Source organism: Leopardus geoffroyi, chromosome A2, assembly GCF_018350155.1.
Source record: "Leopardus geoffroyi isolate Oge1 chromosome A2, O.geoffroyi_Oge1_pat1.0, whole genome shotgun sequence".
Classification (NCBI taxonomy): domain Eukaryota; kingdom Metazoa; phylum Chordata; class Mammalia; order Carnivora; family Felidae; genus Leopardus; species Leopardus geoffroyi.
In genome coordinates, this window is record NC_059331.1 from 74,270,060 (window position 1) to 74,290,951 (window position 20,892).

Below are 20,892 nucleotides of genomic sequence, written 5' to 3' on the forward strand. Positions count from 1 at the left end.
ACACTGTAGACTCTTAAATTTAGGGTGGCAAAGACAAGCCTGGTTTACACCCCAATGTTATTATGTAAAAACCCTCTTCCACTCTTAAAAGAGTCCTGGTTATAGTTAAATTATATGGTCAACATATTCACATGTCTTGTAGATTTAGTATATGAATGTATTACATCTTCAAAATAAAATACAAACTAAATGTAATACAGTGCCTTTGGACAGCACCGTAAGAGCATTTTCTCTTTATGCCATTATTTGTGCTTCCTTGGCTTTCACTTAATTTTTTTTAATGTTTACTTTTGAGACAGAGACAGAACATGAGCAGGGGAAGGGCAGAGAAAGAGGGAGACACAGAATCTGAAGCAGGATCCAGGCTCCGAGCTGTCAGCACAGAGCCTGATGCAGGGCTTGAACCCACGAACCATGAGATCATGACCTGAGCCAAAGTTAGCCGCTTAACCGACTGAGCCACCCAGGTGCCCCAAGTGCTTCCTTTGGTTTTAAAAGGAAAGATAAATATCTAAGAAGCATTGCTTGTGAACCTCATTTTATCAATCCTGCACACTTGAGACAAACTAATCTGAAGTACAGCTTTCATCACATCATACCCCTTCAAAAACCTCCATAACTCCACCATGAGCAAACAACATCCCAACTTCTTCGCTTGAACTTAGACTTTGCAAAGTAGCACCTTCACCACTTTTCTCCCACTCTTCTGAAACCTTAACTCAGCTCTTCCATACCTAACCCATATATTTGCCCTACATAAGCCTGATTCCATCCTGCTTCTCTGTCTTTATCCACTCTGATCTCCACTACGAATGTCTCCATCCATCTGAATGCTATCCACTTTTCCAGGTGGCCTTCAACTCAAATCTTGCCACTTTCTTCAAGTCCTGCTCTGAGCCACACTTATATTTTACTTCAAGTTAGAGTAAATTCTCTACAACAGATTCCAAGTGAGCCATAAATTGGCTTTTGAAGAATTTATTAGTTACATTTAAAAAAAGAAAACATTTTTAGAGTACCTATTGTTCTAGGCACTAAGACATCAGGTTGAATAAGAGGCTGTCCCCACCCTGGAAGATCTCACAGAAACAGCTGACAAATGCTCCCGTACCAACTTGTCCTCACATATCTGCCATTCTCAGCTGCTTGCAAAGCACTTAATGCACGATCAACATCCCACATACAGACACACACACCCACACACATACACATTTCCCAACCCAGGCCTCTAGGATCATAAAACTCAAAGGCTTTCAAAAGTTGCTTCTCCGGAAGAAAAAGTTAGAGATCCTCTATCTTACAGCTCTCTATATTGTCTGCTACAGAGCATTCCACTTAATTTTATGCATTTTTCTATTCTTTTCTAATTTTTCCATAAGTATATGTTGAATCTAGTCAATCAAATTGTTACTTATAGAGTAAGATACTAAACTTATGATATCTAATACAATACTATACACATATGGTAAATACATCATTGTTCATTGACCGATTTAAATAATCCATCTTGATGTTTACGTGTACTATAAATTATAGGTGAATTATTACTCAGAATACATATTACATATTTATCAGTCATCTACTTTTCAAAATCTCATACTTATTGGTTTTGTTCCCAACCCTTCTCCATATTCCCTATGCATGAAAAAAAAAAAAAAAGATAGACGGATAGATAGACAGATACCTGTTTTGAGTAATGACTAGTTAGCATACAGCCATGAACATGAAAAAGATAATATGATTTTGTTTGAAGTACAAGATTATAATTTAATCATAATATATAGACCTTAGTAAGTCATTGGCTTCTGTCAGAGGCTATCAAAGAATATCTGCTGCCTACTTTCAGTGCAAAGGGGTTTTTAATAATAATACCTCATATAATGTTTTCAAGTGTTTCTCAAACCATCTCCATCAGAAACATTTGGGGTCATCATTAAATATGCATTAATGATAAGCCCACAAATCAATATCTCTAAGAGTGGAGATGAGAAAACTACAGATATACCAAGCACTTGCTGACTATTTTATATACAATCCCACATTACACACAATTTTGTGCTTTTATGTTTTATAAGAGATATTTTATTTGCTTAATCTAATACCTTGAAGAGAAAATATGTGAGTATCACTTCGAGGTGCACTTCACTGAAACACAGAGAAGCTAGGTGATATGTTCAAGGTCACACAGCACAGTGCCAGGTATTCATTTATTCATTCATTCAACATGTATTCATTAAGTGCTTACCAAGTGCCAGACTGTTCTAGGCAGAGATACAGCAGTGACCAAGCAAAGACCATGGTCTTATGAGGCTTATTATTCTCTTGGGCACATTTTACGCAGCCAGTAAACATTACACGAGAGAAATTAGATACAGTCAGGCCTCCAGACTTTTAATCAAATGGTTTCTCCCTACAACACATGATTGATTCACTAACTGTAACATATCATATCATGTAGCCTGTGTAGGCAAAATGCAAATATAATAAAAATCAAAATTCATTCTTCAGGCAGTATGGAGAGTGGATATATTGTCAGGGTGTAAGGAGTAAAGGAAATCTGGGTTAAAAGTCTGGCTTTTGCGCTTCATATACCATGACAGCACTCTGGACAAGTTATCTAACCCTTTAAGCTTTTGTTACAGAATTTATCAATGCCTACCTAGAAGGATTGATGTGAGGATCAAAACCTGTAACAGCGTATGTAAAGCATCAAGCATGGGTCCAGGAGAGTGCAGGCATTGGTTAGCTTTTCCTCCACAATCAAATATGAATCTTATCTGACAACACCACAGCATGCCTAACCTAAAAGGCCAGATTTGAGATCTAGTGGAAGTCAACTGTAACTGGTTTGCTTAAATTTCATCATAGAGACTGCTTTCACAAATTTTATCCTACATTATATACTTAGGTGATACCCCGTTGGGATAAAAAGTGCAATATTATCCTGTTATTTAAAAAAAAAACATGCAGGGCGCCTGGGTGGCTCAGTCAGTTGAGTGACCAACTTTGGCTCAGGTCATGATCTCAGGCTTGTGAGTTCGAGCCCTGCATCGGGCTCTGGGCTGACAGCCCAGAGCCTGGAGCCTGCTTCAGATTCTGTATCTCCCTATCTCTGCCCCTTTCCCAGTTCACACACACTCTCTCTCTCTCTCTCTCTCTCTCTCTCTCTCTCTCTCTCAAAAATAATTAAACATTTAAAAAAAAACATGCATTTTGAGGTTTTATTATCATGATGCTAGTCTATACATTAGGAACATCACTTCATTTTCTAGGAAGAATTATATCGGATCATCACTTAAAAAGTATGTATATAGGGGCGCCTGGGTGGCGCAGTCAGTTAAGCGTCCGACTTCAGCCAGGTCACGATCTCGCGGTCCGTGAGTTTGAGCCCCGCGTCGGGCTCTGGGCTGATGGCTCAGAGCCTGGAGCCTGTTTCCGATTCTGTGTCTCCCTCTCTCTCTGCCCCTCCCCCATTCATGCTCTGTCTCTCTCTGTCCCAAAAATAAATAAACGTTGAAAAAAAAAAAAAAAGTATGTATATATAATAATGTATCTTCTCTTTTTATCAAACTGTTAAGTAATATAATAAGACCCTAAAGACTAAGTTCAGCTACCATGTCCTACCTCCCCAACCTAATTTTCCCCCTTCTTTGTCAGCTCACAACAATCCAATGACACTGGCATTCTTTTGGCTCCTCAAACGTACCAGACTCTCCAGCATTTAGACACCAGCATTGGTCACCAGGCTGATGCCTAACTGGGTCGCACCTTATACATCTGGTCCTCAGAGAAGCCTTCCCTGACCAACCATCCCGACAGTGTTAGGCTGCACAGTGTAGGGTGATGTGGTGAAGCCTCAGGACAATGATACATGATAGAGAAGCCTGGGTTCCATTCAGTCATCTGACAAAGTAGATAAAAGTTCACGAGCAATATGATATAACTGGCAATAATGCATCTGCATTGGCTAGTTGAAGATATCAGCCAGAGCTTTTGGAAGTATTCCTTCCTCTGCCAAGAGGTATAAAATATTGCTGACAACAGGGAGTACTATGAAAGGGAACTCCCAATGTGGCCTACTTCTCTCCACTTCTGCTTTTATTCTTTGCTGTCAAAACACATTTCGCAGAGAACTTTGGAAGTACACTATTATAATGGTCTGAGGCACACTGTTGTATATGTTAATAGTATATAGAGCCCTTTTTCAGAGTTCTTTTTATTTGTATTTAATGTTTACTTTCTGCTAATGTTTGTTTTCTCCACTTAAGGACTGTGCCCCCTCCCCGCCCCCCGCCGTTGCCTGCTTTATCACCAGTGCCTGCCAGTTTCCAGCATAGAGAGGGAACATGTGCAATAACCATTCACTGGATCAATTAATTAAGATATAAAGATGTGTCCGTGTGAAAGAAAGAAATACAGTATATGGAAGTTAAGTTTACCTAATACATGTAAAGTACATAAAGTAATGCTGGGCACTTAGTAAGCACTCAATGAATGTTGTCTTTATCTGCTTAGCTAGAACAAAAATCTCCCAAGTAGGATAACAGAAGACAGAACAGCTGTTAGTGACTGACAAATACTAAGGTTGAGCACATGCTGGGTGGTTACCCCTGTCAGAGTATATATCACAGTGCACTAAAGGAACCAGAGTAATGCTTCACAACAACTGTTTTTAAGTTATTTCATTTTAACATGTGAATATACAAATTTAAAAGTCCAAGATCCAGGGCGCCTAAATGACTCAGTCAGTTAAGCGTCTGACTCTTGGTTTCAGCTCAGGTCACGATCTCAAAGTTCATAGAATCAGGCCCTGTGTTGGGCTCTGCGCTGAGCATGGACCCTGTTTGGGATTCTCTCCCTCCCTCTCTCTCTCTCTGCCCCGCCCCCACTCTCTGTCTGTCTCTCTCTCTCTCTCAAAATAAATACATAAACATTAAAAAAAAAAAAAGAAAGTCCAAGATATTTTCACATATTCGTTGTTGAGTTCAGTACTCTTAAAACAAAACCACCCACGATAATAAAGTCTTGTACACATAAGCACTTCTATGGGATAGAGCAAAGAGATATATCCATCCTCCATTCTCCTGGCGGATGGAAAGAAAACTGGTGCCCTTAAAAATTTTAAGAAAAGGCTATACACATTTTTCTTAGACTTGTGAAAATGAAAGAGGCAATAAAAGCAACAAATACTTGTATCTCAAGACACTGAAATCCCAACAGCTGCTTTAAAATTAATAAAAAGAAGGAAAGGCAGCAAAAGAGAAAACTCAAGGTCACTCTGCCTCCGTTTAACCCAAAACTGCAGGAATATTTCCTAAAGAATTCACTGACTAAAGTGATTCAGGGAAGGAACACCTAACCGGGAAAAGGTTTTAGACCTACCAATCCAATCTGTTTTGGAAATGGATGTCTTTAATTATTTTTATTTATTAGACTTTCACACTTTTTTTTTAGCTTCCACACCATTCTTACCGTTTTCTCACAGAGTCCATTTTCTAAGAGTCTTCAAGTCAACCAAACACATTTTAGTCATCTCTACATTTTTTAGGAAATTCCCAACCTATTATTAAGAGGGTTTGTTATAAAATCAAATAATTCTCCCACTCTCAGAACCTAATGTATATAACAAATCAGACACAACTCCACCTGACGCTTTAAGCAACAAATTTTTAAATACATAACAACTTATTAATACTCCAGAAGGAAAAAGAGACCTTCCGCTCTGTACATATGCCAAATGAAGGTACGGTCTAGTCAGCCATTCTACTGACAGAAGGACTATTCCTAAGTTACATCCGGGTGCCTATACCAAGCTTGAACAATATAATACACGCAGAAAATGTGTTCATCGCTTGATCTGTTGCTTCTTGCTTTTTAAAAAGATTGTTATAAAATTAACTCAAATTTAGGCTTATAGGTTAATGAAAAGGAAAATCCCTTTGGAAGAAACAGGGAGTAAATTTATGAATATTCTAAAGCTAAAGAATGATACCTACCTCAGGCCCTGTGATGTGCATCAGACCAGAAACAGCAGAGGCAACAGCATCATAACCAGCTCGCTGAGACAGTGGACCTGTCTGACCGTACCCTAAGACAAGAATAGACATAGTCGGTAACAAGCCGGGGGAGCAATGGTACAATACTGTGTTAAAAACTCTTCGTATCCAGAAATCTTGCAGCAATTTATTACTATTACAAGGCATATAATAGTATCCCTTTAGGGGCGCCTGGGTGGCACAGTCGGATAGGCGTCCGACTTCAGCCAGGTCACGATCTCGCGGTCCGGGAGTTCGAGCCCCGCGTCAGGCTCTGGGCTGATGGCTCAGAGCCTGGAGCCTGTTTCCGATTCTGTGTCTCCCTCTCTCTCTGCCCCTCCCCCGTTCATATTCTGTCTCTCTCTGTCCCAAAAATAAATAAACGTTGAAAAAAAATTAAAAAAAAAATAGTATCCCTTGAAAGGAAGCAACAAAAATTATTTATGATCTTATACCCCAAAAGGGTGCAAACTGGAAACTCAAGGTCTGAATCCCACCTGCATGAATGTTCTGTCTGGCCTGAAGAGTGTCCTGGAATGTTTTTATTGAGTTTCCAGCTGTTTAAAAAGCAGGAGATAACACATAAAATGCAAATCTCTGGCTTTTCTTGAAAAATCAGAAAATAAGTTCAAAACTAGGTCCATGCAACAATCAATTAGAGTAAGTAACAGCTCTTCCCTTTACAGAGGGAAATAAAATTCTCCAATTTGCCTTTCCTCCACCAGTCTTACTCCTTTATGTCTAAGCCTAATTCACTCCCAGACTCCAATCATATATGTTATTCTTGTTCTGTACAAACCAATAATACAAAGTAAAATAAAACAATAAACCAATGTCCCTCTGGAATCTGTTTACATATTTTCTCAGGTATGCAAAAATATATACACAAATGATGATTAAAAACTTTGAACATAAATAATATGATTGCATGACCCAACAGTGTGTTCTAAGATTACAAACAGAAGGTGAAGGTATTATTTTTTTTTTCCTCCAGCAAAAATCAAGAGAACACAAGAAATAGTTTCTCCTGCTCTCCTAGGTTCCTAAGCCCTGGCACTTATTGTTGAATAATAAAGAGTATTTCAGGTGCTACATGAATCTGTCTCCAAATACCATGTTATCAACCAAAGAGTGAACACATGAAAAGCCTTCCAGATCCGTAAGCTATTAGCTGAAATTTCCTGTATACCTTACTTTAGAAACCCAGAAAGGGGTGCCTCAGGGCCTTTGCTTGCCTCTCCAGTTACCTGGGACATTCTCCCTCCATTTCATTCCATATATCCATATATATCACTCCCTCACATCCTCCAAATCTGCACTCAAATGTCTCCTTACCAGAGAGGCCTTCCCCAAAGAACTTTTATGAAAGAGCACTCTCCCTTCTCACTCTTAATCCGCCTTATCTGACTATATTTGTCTTCATAGCACTCATCCCAAGATATATAACATAGCTATATGTTTACTGATTTAGTCTGTCTCCTCCCTACCAAAATGTGTGCTCCAGAATTTTTTTCCATCTGATTCACTGCTGGGTTCACAGCATCCAGAATAGTATTCAATAACATTTATTGAATAAGTGAATACTTGTTACATAAAATACATTAAAAGAAATAATCTATAGCAACTAAATTAATAAAGAAACCAAAGAACTTTTTGTTTTGTTTTGTTTTTGACCAAAATTGCAATCTAGGAGGTGCCTGAATTTTCCTCCTCCCACAGACACACCAAATGCACAGCTCCACGTGGACTAATTCCCTCTGAGAGAAATCCAGAATTAGTTGTTTGACTCCTACATGGTGTAATGGAGAAAATACCCACATCTGAATGGGCAGGAAAGGCTGAGTCACACTCCTGCCATAAACCCCACTCCTGGCACAGCACCATCCAATCAAGAGGAAACTCCCAGCTCCAACTTCTCCTTCAGGAGTAAAAGGTTTGGGCCACATATCAGGTGTCCCAACTTTTAAGGCTCCCACCTGAGGGAAAGGCCCCCAAAGCACCTCACTCTGAGATCCAGCAGGACTAAAGCAGAACTAAAGCAAACAAAAACGAGTCAATGACAGGTGCATAAACACTAACCACAAGCTATCTTCCCAGGGATCAGCACAGAGGGAACAGGCAAAAACGTCCATCTCCCAGCTTTTCCCTACAAATGGTCTCACTGCATAATTTATAAGCTACCACCTGAGGATTTGGACTGTAATCAACATATATCTAGGTGCTGACTGCAATTCTACCTGGAATTCAAAAGAGCTAGTGGTTCATACTCCAATAATAACACCAGGTCACCAGCATCTCTCTGGAAAGAGCTTCTACACATGTCTGGCACCCAGGCTTTTGTAACTATTGCCCAAGGGATGGGCCCCCAGATCACCTGACTCTGACAGCCAATGTGGGTTTACATTCACAAGTCCCACAGTGCTATACCTGCTATAAAGAAGCAGTTTTTAAACAGGCAAACTTTGGGGCGCCTGGGTGGCTCAGTCGGTTGCGCATCCGACTTCAGCTCAGGTCACGATCTCACGGTCCGTGAGTTCGAGCCCCGCGTCGGGCTCTGGGCTGATGGCTCAGAGTCTGGAGCCTGCTTCCGATTCTGTGTCTCCCTCTCTCTCTGCCCCTCCCCCGTTCATGCTCTGTCTCTGTCTCAAAAATAAATAAACGTTAAAAAAAATTTTTTTAATAAATAAATAAATAAATAAATAAATAAACAGGCAAACTCCATGGCTATACATCAGGCTCAGCACAGAAAGAGAGCACAAAAACACCTATCTCCCAGTTTCTCCACAGAAGGAGTTTGAATGCATACTTTCTCAGGTGTTGTCTGAGGACCAGCTTCTAATAAACCTACATGTACGTGTTAACTGCTATCTTCCCTTTGGGGACGCTGATGGATCTTGGCACACACTCAACCAGCAAAAGACATGAAGAACAAACACAATGGCTTGGGCAATCATAAAGATTTGAGAGGAAACTTGGAGCTCAGGCCAGGGTGATTAATGAGGTTTGTCTCCTATACAAAACTGGTCTCAAGACTGAGAGAGGTGGCTGTTTTAGCTAATATATAGAAACCAACACAGAGAATCAAGGAAAATGAAGAAACAGGAATATGTTCCAAACAAAAGAACATGGTAAATCTCCAGAAACTGACCTGAAGGAAATGGAAATTATTTTTCTGACAGAGAGTTTGAAATAACAATCATAAAGGCAAGATCAGAAGAGCAATGCATGGTCAAAGTGAGAACTTCACAGGAAAGTAATGCATGACCAAAGTGAAAATTTGGACAAAGAGAGAGAAAACATTTAAAAGTACCACAGAAATCATAGAGCTGAAGAATACAATAACTAAAGTGAAAAATTTGGTAGACGCATTCAACCACAGACTAGATCAGCTGGAAGAAAAGATCAGAGAATTAGAAGACAGGCAGTGGAATACATCCAATCAGAGGAACAAAAAGGAAAATGAGTGAAAATAGCTTATGGGCTTATGGGACATCATCAAAAAGACAAATATACATATTATAGAGGTCCCAGAAGAAGAAGAGAGGCAGAGGAAGAGGCAAAGTTTACTTAAAGATATAGTGCCTAAAAACTTCCCTTATCTGAAAGAAAAAACATGATATCCAGATCCAGGTAGCCCAAAAATACCAAAAAAGATGAATCTAAAGAGACTCACACCCAGACACATTATAATTAAATTGTCAAAACTTACTGCCAAAGGGAGAACCTTAAAACCATCAAGAGAAAAGCAACTTGTTGCATATAAGAGAACTGTCATAAGACTAACAGTAGATTTTACAAAAACTATGCAGGCCAGAAGGGAGTAAAATGAGATATTCAAAGTGCTGAAATAAAAAAATTGCCAGCCAATGACACTCTATTCAATAAAGCTGCCTTTCAGAATTGAAGGAGTAATAAAGAATTTCCCAGATGAACAAAAGCTGGAGGAATTTATCCCCACTAGACCAGCCTTGCAAGGTATGAAAACAAAAGAGTGCTAACTGGTTACATTAAATTTATCAAAGTATGACACTTTGGTAAATATATAGCTAAATTCAGAAAACTCTAATGTTGTAATGGTGGTGGGTAAGTCACTTATATAACTGTAATATAAAAGTTAAAAGACAAAAGTATTAAGAACTCCCATAACTACAGTAATTTCTTTTTTTTTTTAGGTTGTAGGTTTTTATTTTATTGTATATATAATTTATTGTCAGATTGGTTTCCATACAACACCCAGTGCTCATCCCAATAGGTGCCCTCCTCAATGCCCATCACCCACTTTTCCCTCTCCCCCACTGCGCATCAACCCACAGTTCGTTCTCAGTATTTAAGAGTCTATTATGGTTTGCCTCCTTCTCTCTCTGTAACTTTTTTTTTCCCCCTGCCCCTCCCCCCTGGTCTTCTATTAAGTTTCTCAGGATAAGAGTGAAAACATATGGTATCTGTCTTTCTCTGCCTGACTTATAGTAATTTCTAAATAGACACATAATATAAAAAAATATAAACTGTGACATCAAAACATTAAAATGTCAGGAAAGAATGTAAAATTGTTTGTATACATCTAAATTAGGTTGTTATCAACTTATAATAGACTGCTATAATTGTAAGATGTTTTATGTAAGCCTCATGGTAACAGAAAGCAAAAACCTATAACAGCTACACAAAAAAGAAAGAAATCTAAGCATACCACCACAGAAAATCATCAAATCATAAAAGAAAAAAACAAAAGAGAAAGGAAAAAACAAAGCAATTACAAAACAACCAGACAGCAATTAACAAAATGACACAGTTAAGTCCTTACCTATCAATAATTACTTTAATACAAATGCACTAAGTTCTCTAATCAAAAGACATAGAGTAGCTAAATAGATTTAAAAAAAAAAGACCCAACTATATGCTGCCTACTAAAGACTTCCTTAAACTTTAAGCACACAGATTGAAAATGAAAATATAGAAAAAATATTCTGTGCAAATGAAACCAAAAGAAAGCAAGTGTAGCTATAGTTATATCAAGTAAAATAGACTTTAAGCCAAAGACTCTAATAAGAGATAAACAAGGGTATTGTGTAATGATTAAAAAAAAGTCAATCCAACGGGAGGATATAACACTTGTAAATATTTATGTACATGCTTCTAAACAACCAATGGGTCAAAGAAGAAATCAAAAGATAAATAAACATCTTGAAACAAATAAAAATGCAAATACAACTTAACAAAACTTGTAATATATAATATATAAGCAGTTCTAAGAGGGAAGTTTACAGTGATAAATGCCTACATTGAGAAAAAGGAAAGATCTCAGGTAAACAACCTAATTTCACACCTCAAGGACTAGGAAAAGAAGAACAAACTAAGCCCAAAATTAGCAGACAGAAGGAAATAACCAAAATCAGAACAGATAGAGACTAAAAAGATAACAGAAAAGATCAATGAAACTAAATCTCTTTTTTTTTTAAATATAAACAAAATAGACAATCTTTAGTTAGAATAAAGGGAAAAAAAGAGACAGAACTGAAATAAATAAAATCAGAAATGAAAGAGAAGTTACAACTGATGCCACAGAAATACAAAGGACACAAGAGACTATTATTAACAATTATACAACAACAAATTGGACAACCTATATATTGGACAACTGCCAAAATCTAAAAGAGGAGGGCTTCAAAACTCACTTTACAAGGCCAGTATTATCCTGACACCAAAACCAACAAGGACACTAAAGAAAAGAAAATTACAGGCTAATAACCCTGATCAACATAGATGTAAAAATCTCAACAAAAATTAGCAAACTGAATCCAACAGAACATTTTAAATACACCATGATCAAGTGGAATTTATTCCAGGAATGCAAGGATGGTTCAACATCCACAAATCAGTCAATGTGATACATCACATCAACAAAATCAAGGATAAAAATCATATGATCATGTAAATAGATACAGATAAAGCATCTGACAAAATTCAACATCCATTTATCATAAAAGCTCTCAACAAATTGAGTATACAGGGAATGTACCACAACCTAATAAAGGACATATATGACAAAACCAGAGTTAACACCATACTAAATGGTGAAAAGTTATCAGCTTTCCCTCTAAAATCAGGAACAAGAAAATAGTACCCACTCTCACCACTTCTATTCAACATAGTATTTGAGGACCTAGCCAGAGTAATTAAGCAAATTAATTGAAGAAAAAAAAAGTGCATCCAAAGCAGAAAGGAAAAGTAAAATTGTCTGTGAATGATACAATCTTACATATAGAAAACCCTTAAGACTCCACCAAAAACTGTGAAAATAAACAAATTTAATAAAATTTCAGGATATAAACTCAATATACAAAAATCTGTTGCATTTCTATACACTAACAACAAATTATATGAAAGAGAAATTAAGAAAACAACCCTATTTACAACAGTATCAAAACAATAAAACATTTGTAATATATTAACCAAAAAGATAAAAGATCTGTACGCTGAAAATTATAGACATTAATGAAAGAAACTGAAGAAGACACATTAAATGGAAAGATTCCCCAAGCTCTTGGACTGGAAGAATTAACATTGTTAAAATGTCAGTGTTACCCGAAGCCACCTACAGATTCAACACAATCTGTATCAAAATCCCAATGGCACTTTTTATGAAATTAAAAAAATAATAATATAATTTATATGAAACCAGAAAAGACCCTAAATAGCCAAAGCTATTGTGAGCAATAAGAACAAAGCTGGAAATACCACATTTCTTGATTTCAAAATATATTAAAAGCTACAGTAATCAAAACAGTACATGGTACTGGCATAAAAACAGACAAATAGACCAATGGAACTGAATACAGAGCCCCCCAAAAACCACAAATATATGGTCAACTAATCTTTGACAAGAGTACCAAGAACACACAATGCTAATTGACATTCTGTTCAATAAATGGTGCTGGGGGAAAAATATATATATATATGCATATATGTATATAAATATAAATATAAATATATATATCTCCACATGCAAAAGAATGAAATGTATCCCTATATTACACTATACACAAAAATCAACTCAAAATGGTTTAAATACTTAACTGTAATATCTGAAATCATAAAAGTTCTAGAAGAAAACATAAGGAGAAAACTTCTTCACATTGCCCTTGGCAATAATTTTTTGGATATGACACCGAAAACATAGGCTAAAATAGACAAATGGAATTACATTAAACTAAAAAGTTTCTACAAAGCACAGGGAACAATCAGAAATGAAAAGTCTATCTACAGAATGGGAGAAAGTATTTGCAAACCATGTAACCTGATAAGGTGTTAATATCCAAAATTTATATGGAACTCATACAACCAAATAGAAAAAAAAAATAATAATAATCTGATTTAAAAATGAACAGGGGCGCCTGGGTGGCGCAGTCGGTTAAGCGTCCGACTTCAGCCAGGTCACGATCTCGCAGTCCGTGAGTTCGAGCCCCGCGTCGGGCTCTGGGCTGACGGCTCAGAGCCTGGAGCCTGTTTCCGATTCTGTGTCTCCCTCTCTCTCTGCCCCTTCCACGTTCATGCTCTGTCTCTCTCTGTCCCAAAAATAAATAAACGTTGAAAAAAAAAAAAATTAAAAAAAAAAAAAATGAACAAAGGACCTGAATAAACATTTTTCCAAAGAAGACATAACAAGAGACCAATAGGTACATGAAAGATGCTCAACTTCATTAATCATCAGGGAAATGCAAATCAAACCCACAATGAGATATCACCACACACTTGTTAGGATGGCTATTATCAAAAAGACAAGAGATGACAAATGTTGGCAAGGTTCTAGAAAAAAAAAAAGGAACTCTTGAGCACTATTGGTAGGAATGTGAGTTGGTATAGCTATTATGGAAAACATTATGAAAATTCCTCAGAAAAATAAATTAATAATAGAACTCCATATGATACCACTTCTGGGTATATATCCAAAGGAAATGAAATCAGTATCTCAAGAAGGTATGTGGACTCTCATATTCAGTGCAGCATTATTCACAATAGCAAAGATATGGAAACACATTGTGCATTTTGAATATATACAATTTTGTCAATTATTTCTCATTTAGCTTGGGGAAAAAAGAAAAAAAAAAGATGGATATGTAAAACAAAATCTCCAGATAAAATTATCACTTAGTATTAAGAAATTAAAGTGGCTCAAGATTAAGTTATATTTATCAGTACCAATGACAGAGAAGATGTCACAACATGTATCTCCTATATGCCTTATTATGGAAAGTTTCACATAAATAAAAGTTGAAAGAATCATATAATAAATCCATTAGCAACTTCCATAATTATTTATTCATAGACAATCTTCTTTCCATTACACTTAAATTTCAGCTAAAACTATTATATGAAGAACAAAGTAAAAACCATAAAAAGTCTTGACTCAGGTAAAAACTATTCACACAAAATCCTAGACTCTGCCATGCTGGTGTTCCAGTTTCAGAAACAAAACTTGTAAATTCTGAACTGTTACTTTTTAAATCTTTAGAAAAGCAAAAATGGGATATGAAGGGAATATAATGGGAAATAAAGCATAAGGCAATATTTCTCCAGAAATACAAAAATTAATACCAAGCATTAGGAGTGAATTTATATTCCAGGGCAGCTAATTTACAACTGTAAAGGGCGCTCTAGACCAGCCTTCCAGTATTCCACACAACAGTTTTTAAACAGCTGGTATCTCCAACATAAAACAGGCCCCCTGGAGCAGAGAAAAGCTCCACCATAAGAGAGGAACATTGGGGCGCCTGGGTGGCTTGGTTGGTTAAGCGTCTGACTCTTTTTTTTTTTTTAACTTTTTTTTTTTTTTCAACGTTTATTTATTTTTGGGACAGAGAGAGACAGAGCATGAACGGGGGAGGGGCAGAGAGAGAGGGAGACACAGAATCGGAAACAGGCTCCAGGCTCCGAGCCATCAGCCCAGAGCCCGACGCGGGGCTCGAACTCACGGACCGCGAGATCGTGACCTGGCTGAAGTCGGACGCTTAACCGACTGCGCCACCCAGGCGCCCCAAGCGTCTGACTCTTGATTTCAGCTCAGGTCATGATCTCAGGGTCAAGGGAATCGAGCGATGCATCAGGCTCCAAGCTGGGCTCCACACTGAGCTTAGAGCCTGCTTAAGATTCTCTTTCTCATGGGGCGCCTGGGTGGCTCAGTCGGTTAAGCATCCGACTTCAGCCAGGTCATGATCTCGCGGTCCGGGAGTTCGAGCCCCGCGTCAGGCTCTGGGCTGATGGCTCAGAGCCTGGAGCCTGCTTCCCATTCTGTGTCTCCCTCTCTCTCTGCCCCTTCCCCGTTCATGGTCTGTCTCTCTCTGTCTCAAAAGTAAATAAACGTTAAAAAAAAAAAAAAAGATTCTCTTTCTCCCTTTCCCTCTGTCCCCACCCTCTCTCTCTCCAAAAAAGTTAAATAAAAATTAAAATTTAAAAAAACCTGTTAGCTCAACAGGAAGTCAAGAGAAGGAATTAAGTTACAGTCCACTCTCAGGTGCTCAGGAATTAGGAGTCCAAATCCCTCAAATCAATCAAGGCCCATCAGCACAACTCTATATGGAGTCTTCTAAATAAAGGCCTGCAGGAAAATATGCTCAGAAAAACAAACAACAGGCTAAATAAAAGTGCACCAAAATAGTGGCCTTGTGATACAAATTTTCTTGTTCAGTTTACAACAAAGAGGAAGCACAAATACCAAATTACTTTAAATTACAACTTCCAAGTACTTTTTTTTTTCATCTAACTTCTTTTTCTTTTAACTATTTTTTTCTGTGAGCACAGAGGCCAACATGCAGCTTGAACTCACAAACCATGAGATCATGCCCAGAGCCAAAACCAAGAGTTGGACACTTAACCACCTGAACCACACAGGTGCCCCCAAGTACTTCTTTTAAAGAGAGATGTAGTTGCTCTCATAGAGACAGTAGGGCATACTGAGTCAGAAGATGAGTTTTCAGGACTGAAAAAAAACATGGATCCACATTATAGTTCTGCCAACTACTAAATCGTCAGCAATTTATTTGATCTTCCTGAGCCTCAATGTCTTCATCTGTAAAATGGCAATATTCACACTCATCTCATAGATTTCTTATAAGGATTTTATTTGATAAGACAGCATAAGCAAAGTGTATTTTACATCAAGGGCTAAATACACTTCATTAATAAATATGCCTTAATCAGTATACTAATAATGCAGTAGCTTACCTTTTCCACAACATGTTGAGAATAACAAAAAGAAAACTACCTTGAGGTATGTTGAAATGATGACAATAAATATTCTAAGCATTGCAATTACGTTATTTAATAATACATAAAAATTGAAAATTTTTGTACTTGAAAGCTTGCATATGTTCGTTTTGGAAAAGAAGCGGACAATAATAAAATATATATATTTTGTAATACTGACGAGGGTCAGGAGCAGAAAAATGTTCGCCTTTAGCCCAGAAGGCTGACCTATAGCCTGCGTAGTGCTGACAAGGATCAAACATGCGCTGGTTGCTACATTTATCTTAAAGGGTCTCATGACTGCCTGTACATCCCACTGATAGTTAATATCGAACTGAACGATAAGTATGAGGGAAATCGTGTAAAGGTAGTTTTATGAGTAGAAATTTGAAGAAGACAGTTATGATCTAATATGCCCGGTATGTCCTCTCACCATTAAGCACTAAGCATATAATCACCAGCTTCATACAGCAAAAAGTGGGGCTACTTCTGTCCCCAGGTCCTGTCCCTGTGCTACTTAAATAAATTTCGTAAGTTGCACTGTACAACCTCTCAAGAACTCTTTCTTGACTGTTGCACTTGATCATCCTGCGACAATATGAGTCAAAAATTATTCCACCTTTTCATCCTACACATAACCTTAACTATCTGAATACTGACTACCAGGACTATTAACCAATATTTCTGACAATAAATAGAAAGGGTGTTGTTGTTGTTGTTGTTGTTGTTGTTGTTGTTGTTTCTTTTTTTTATTTTTTTATTTTATTTTATTTTTTTTTTTTTTTTACATTTTGACTATGGTCTTTTTTTTTTTTTCTGTTTCCAAGATTTTCTTTATTTTTTTTATTTTTTTTCAATATATGAAATTTATTGTCAAATTGGTTTCCATACAACACCCAGTGCTCATCCCAAAAGGTGCCCTCCTCAATACCCATTACCCACCCTCCCCTCCCTCCCACCCCCCGAAAGGGTTTTTTTTTTTTATTTTTTTTAACATTTATTTATTTTTGAGAGACAGAGAAGAGCACAAGCAGGGGAGGGATAGAGAGAGAGAGGGAGATACAGAATCTGAAGCAGGCTCCAGACTCTGAGCTGTTTTAAAGCTGGGAACTGATATTATCAAATAGTATTTTGTAAAGATTACTCTGTTGGCAACGTGAAGATTGATTTATTAATAATTTATCTTTCTCTCGCTTTCTTTCTTTCTTCTCTCTCTCTCTCTCTCTCTCTTTCCCTCTCTCTCAGTCTCTCTCTCTCTCCCTCTCTCTCCTCTCTCTCTTCTCCCACCCCTTAACTCATTCACATTCATTTTAAGGAGCAACCTCGCCATCTTGTGGCTTTTATGAACATTGACCATAAAGTAAAACGCATTTCCAGAACTACAGGCAAAACTGTGAGGAAAAGAAACTTAAAGGGAAAAGATTTCTTCTTTTAATATTTGTCCTGAATACCACATGATCTGGTCTGCCCGCTCCTGGCTTCACCATTTTTCTTCTTAATTATATCTGTGTTTTCCCTTTGTCCTTAACTTACGAGCACTTAGAAAGCAGGAGCTCCCATGGGTGCTTTTGTTTTCTATAACTCCTATGACACCTCCCACAGTGCTCAACACGCTACCAAAGGTTAACCTTTTGAAGGTCAAACACCCCTCTGACAAACTGGCAAGAAGTTAGAACTCCTCCCCAGAAGAAAACAACAAAACATTTCAAACCCCGTTCATGCACCCCTAGTGAAGAGGCAGGTTAAAGGACCCTCTGCAAGTTACCATTGCTTGCATCTATCTACTCCAGGCCCACGGCACCTGCATCATCAGTATAACTCTCCTGCTGGGGATCAGTTCAAGGACAGCTATGAGGCTTCCTAGCAACTATGAGCTCCCGCATGCGGCTTTGGCCTGATAATAAAAAGAAAAGGGGGAAACGAAACACAGCATCTCTCATCATTAGCCTCCTGCTTCTGGTCTCTCTCCCTCATGCTTGCCTCTTGTGTTCCTGGTGATCTTCCTAAAATCTAAATCAATGTGTCCTACTTTCCTGCCTAAAGCTTTCTAGGGGCTTTCCAAGCCATCTAGAGTAAATCCAAACTCTTCATGTCCGTGTCTTAGTTCTTGCCTGCTCTCTGGACTAATCTCATCAGTTTTCCCACTGCCCTCTACCTTGAGTCCCCCTGTTATTCTTACTGTTCTCTGAATACACCCACAGCTTATTTCCATCCTGGAGATCTTGCACTACCGAGAATGTTCTTTCTTCCAGTCTTCCCATGCCTGGCTACTACTGATTATGTCATCCTGAACATACCCTCTTCAAAAAGGCCTTCCCTAACTACACAATCTAAAATAGACTCCTAGGAACTCCCTAGCACTTTATCATATTTTCAGTCTCTCTAAAGTACTTATCACTATCTGATGTTTAATTTTTTACATGAATATATATCTCCCCTCTAGAATGTTAGCCCCATGAGAGCTGTGACCAAGGTGAATATTCTCTGCGATTCCTTCAGCACCTAGGTTAATGTCTACCAGTATCTCAGTAAATGTGTATTAAACAAATGAATGAATATAAATAAATAAGCTAGGGAAATAAAAATAACACTTATCTTACTACTGGCTATAACACAAAGATTAAATTGTACCTCCTCTAGTAATACCTGAAATAACCTGTTTGGGGCTTGGGGAAAGGAACAGTGTGGGAAGGTCCAGGCAAACTAAATTTCCCAGGTTCAACCGCTGACATTCCCCAAGAGTCCATACATATTTGGCCCCCTCTCTTATTCTCAGTGTTCTAATGAATTTCATCCATACCGTGGCCTCAAACAAGATACTGGCAACACCCTATCTAGAATAATAATGACGATTTATCAAGTTACTATGTAGTAGACACTGATAGATTTTTGTCCATTAGAATCACTTAATTCACATAAGACCCTTATGAGTTAGGTACCATTATCCCTTTTTTACAATTATAAAATCTGAGGCTTAAAAGGTTAAGTGACCCATCCAAGGTCATACAGATAAGAAGTAGCAGAACTAAGATTTTAACCCAAGTCTGAATCCTTATACACAAAGATGTTTGCTTGTGTGTGTACAGACATCTCCACCAAAAAATCGAAGGCACCACAAGTTTAAAGATGCCCTAAACAGAAAGTATTACCCCAGCACATTCACCCTCAAGATCACCAATCCAGACTGGGAGACCACTTTTGTTTCACTGAGTGAAACTTCACCCACACATTTGCACAACTCCAAAACCTAAAAGTCATCCTGGACTCTTTCAGTTCCTGCCCATGTCCAATTGGTCACTAATTCCTTATTTGATCTGTTAAGTAACTCCCAATCCATCTAAGTCCTTACACATTGCAATAGCTTACTTACTGGTCTCCCTGTCTCAGTTTGTTCTTCACATGGCTACAAAGATCTTTCAAATACGTAATTCTGATCAAGTCATTTCTTTCATTAAAATTTTTTAATGTTTTATTTATTTTTGAGGGAGAGAGAGAGAGCATAAGTGGGGTAGGGGCAGAGAGAGAGGGAGGCACAGAATCTGAAGCAGGCTCCAGGCTCTGAGCTGTCAGCACAGAGCCCGACGCAGGACTCAAACTCATGAACCATGAGATCACGACCAGAGCCAAAGTCCAATGCTAACTGACTGAGCCCCCCAGGTGCCCCTTAAATTCTTATTAAGTTGCCTATAGTATAAAAATTACTTAGTATGACCAACTGAGTCTTTTGTGACCTAGCCTCTAACTACCCCATACATCTTATCTCCTGTCACTCCTCCAAAACAACTCATATTCAGTATAGCTGCTCTCCAAATATGCAAGGCTCTTTCATTAACTCTGGGCTTCTCTCTGTACATGCCATTTTACTTGTGATCCCCACCTCCCCCATCTGTCTAGGAAATATAAACCTCCTCAAGATACAGACTTAGTCAATAATGGCTATTATGGACAATAAAGAAGGAGGTTTCAAAGAGGACTACTATCTATCCTGTTGATAAATTCAAAACAAAAGAGGAGTATGTTTAAAGTTAATACTATGGCTATTATCTAGATAGTTAATACTACTATTCCAGCAGCTACAGAAACTCCAACAATAGATTATTTACCAAAGAAGATCAGAAGGCAATAAAATATTTTATAGCAAATAATGTAATCCTTAAAAACGTATATTAATACAGTTGGTCAACTGCACAGGTTTGAACTGTGCACGTCTACTTACATGCAAATTTCTTCCAAAAATACAGCACAGTACCATAAATATATTTTCTCTTCATTACAATTTTTTTAAGTTTATTTATTTATTTTGAAAGCGAGAAAGAGCACAAGTAGGGGAGGAATAGAGAGAGGCAGACAGAGAGAACCCCAAGCAGGCTCTGCACTGCAGCACAGAGCCAGATGCAGGGCTCAAACTCACTAACTGAACCATAAGATCATGACATGAGCTGAATCAAGAGTTGGATGTTTAACCCACTGAGCCACCTAGGCACCCCTTATGATTTTAATAAAATTTTCTTTTCTATAGCTTACTTTATTTAAAAGTACAGTATATAATACACACAACATACAAAATATGTGCTAATCTATTGTTTATGTTATTGATAAGGCTTCCAGGCAACAGTGA

General features: G+C 37.8%; 1 protein-coding gene across 3 annotated transcripts in view; it reads right to left on the reverse strand.

Moving 5' to 3' along the window:
- Positions 1 to 20,892, reverse strand: part of SUGCT (succinyl-CoA:glutarate-CoA transferase) — a 758,154-nt gene that overhangs the window by 649,627 nt on the left and 87,635 nt on the right. For all 3 annotated transcript variants that reach the window (XM_045494357.1, XM_045494359.1, XM_045494358.1), the window contains exon 7: positions 5,997 to 6,088. In XM_045494357.1, coding sequence (XP_045350313.1) covers positions 5,997 to 6,088 — 92 coding nt within the window. The remainder of the gene's footprint in view (positions 1 to 5,996; positions 6,089 to 20,892) is intronic.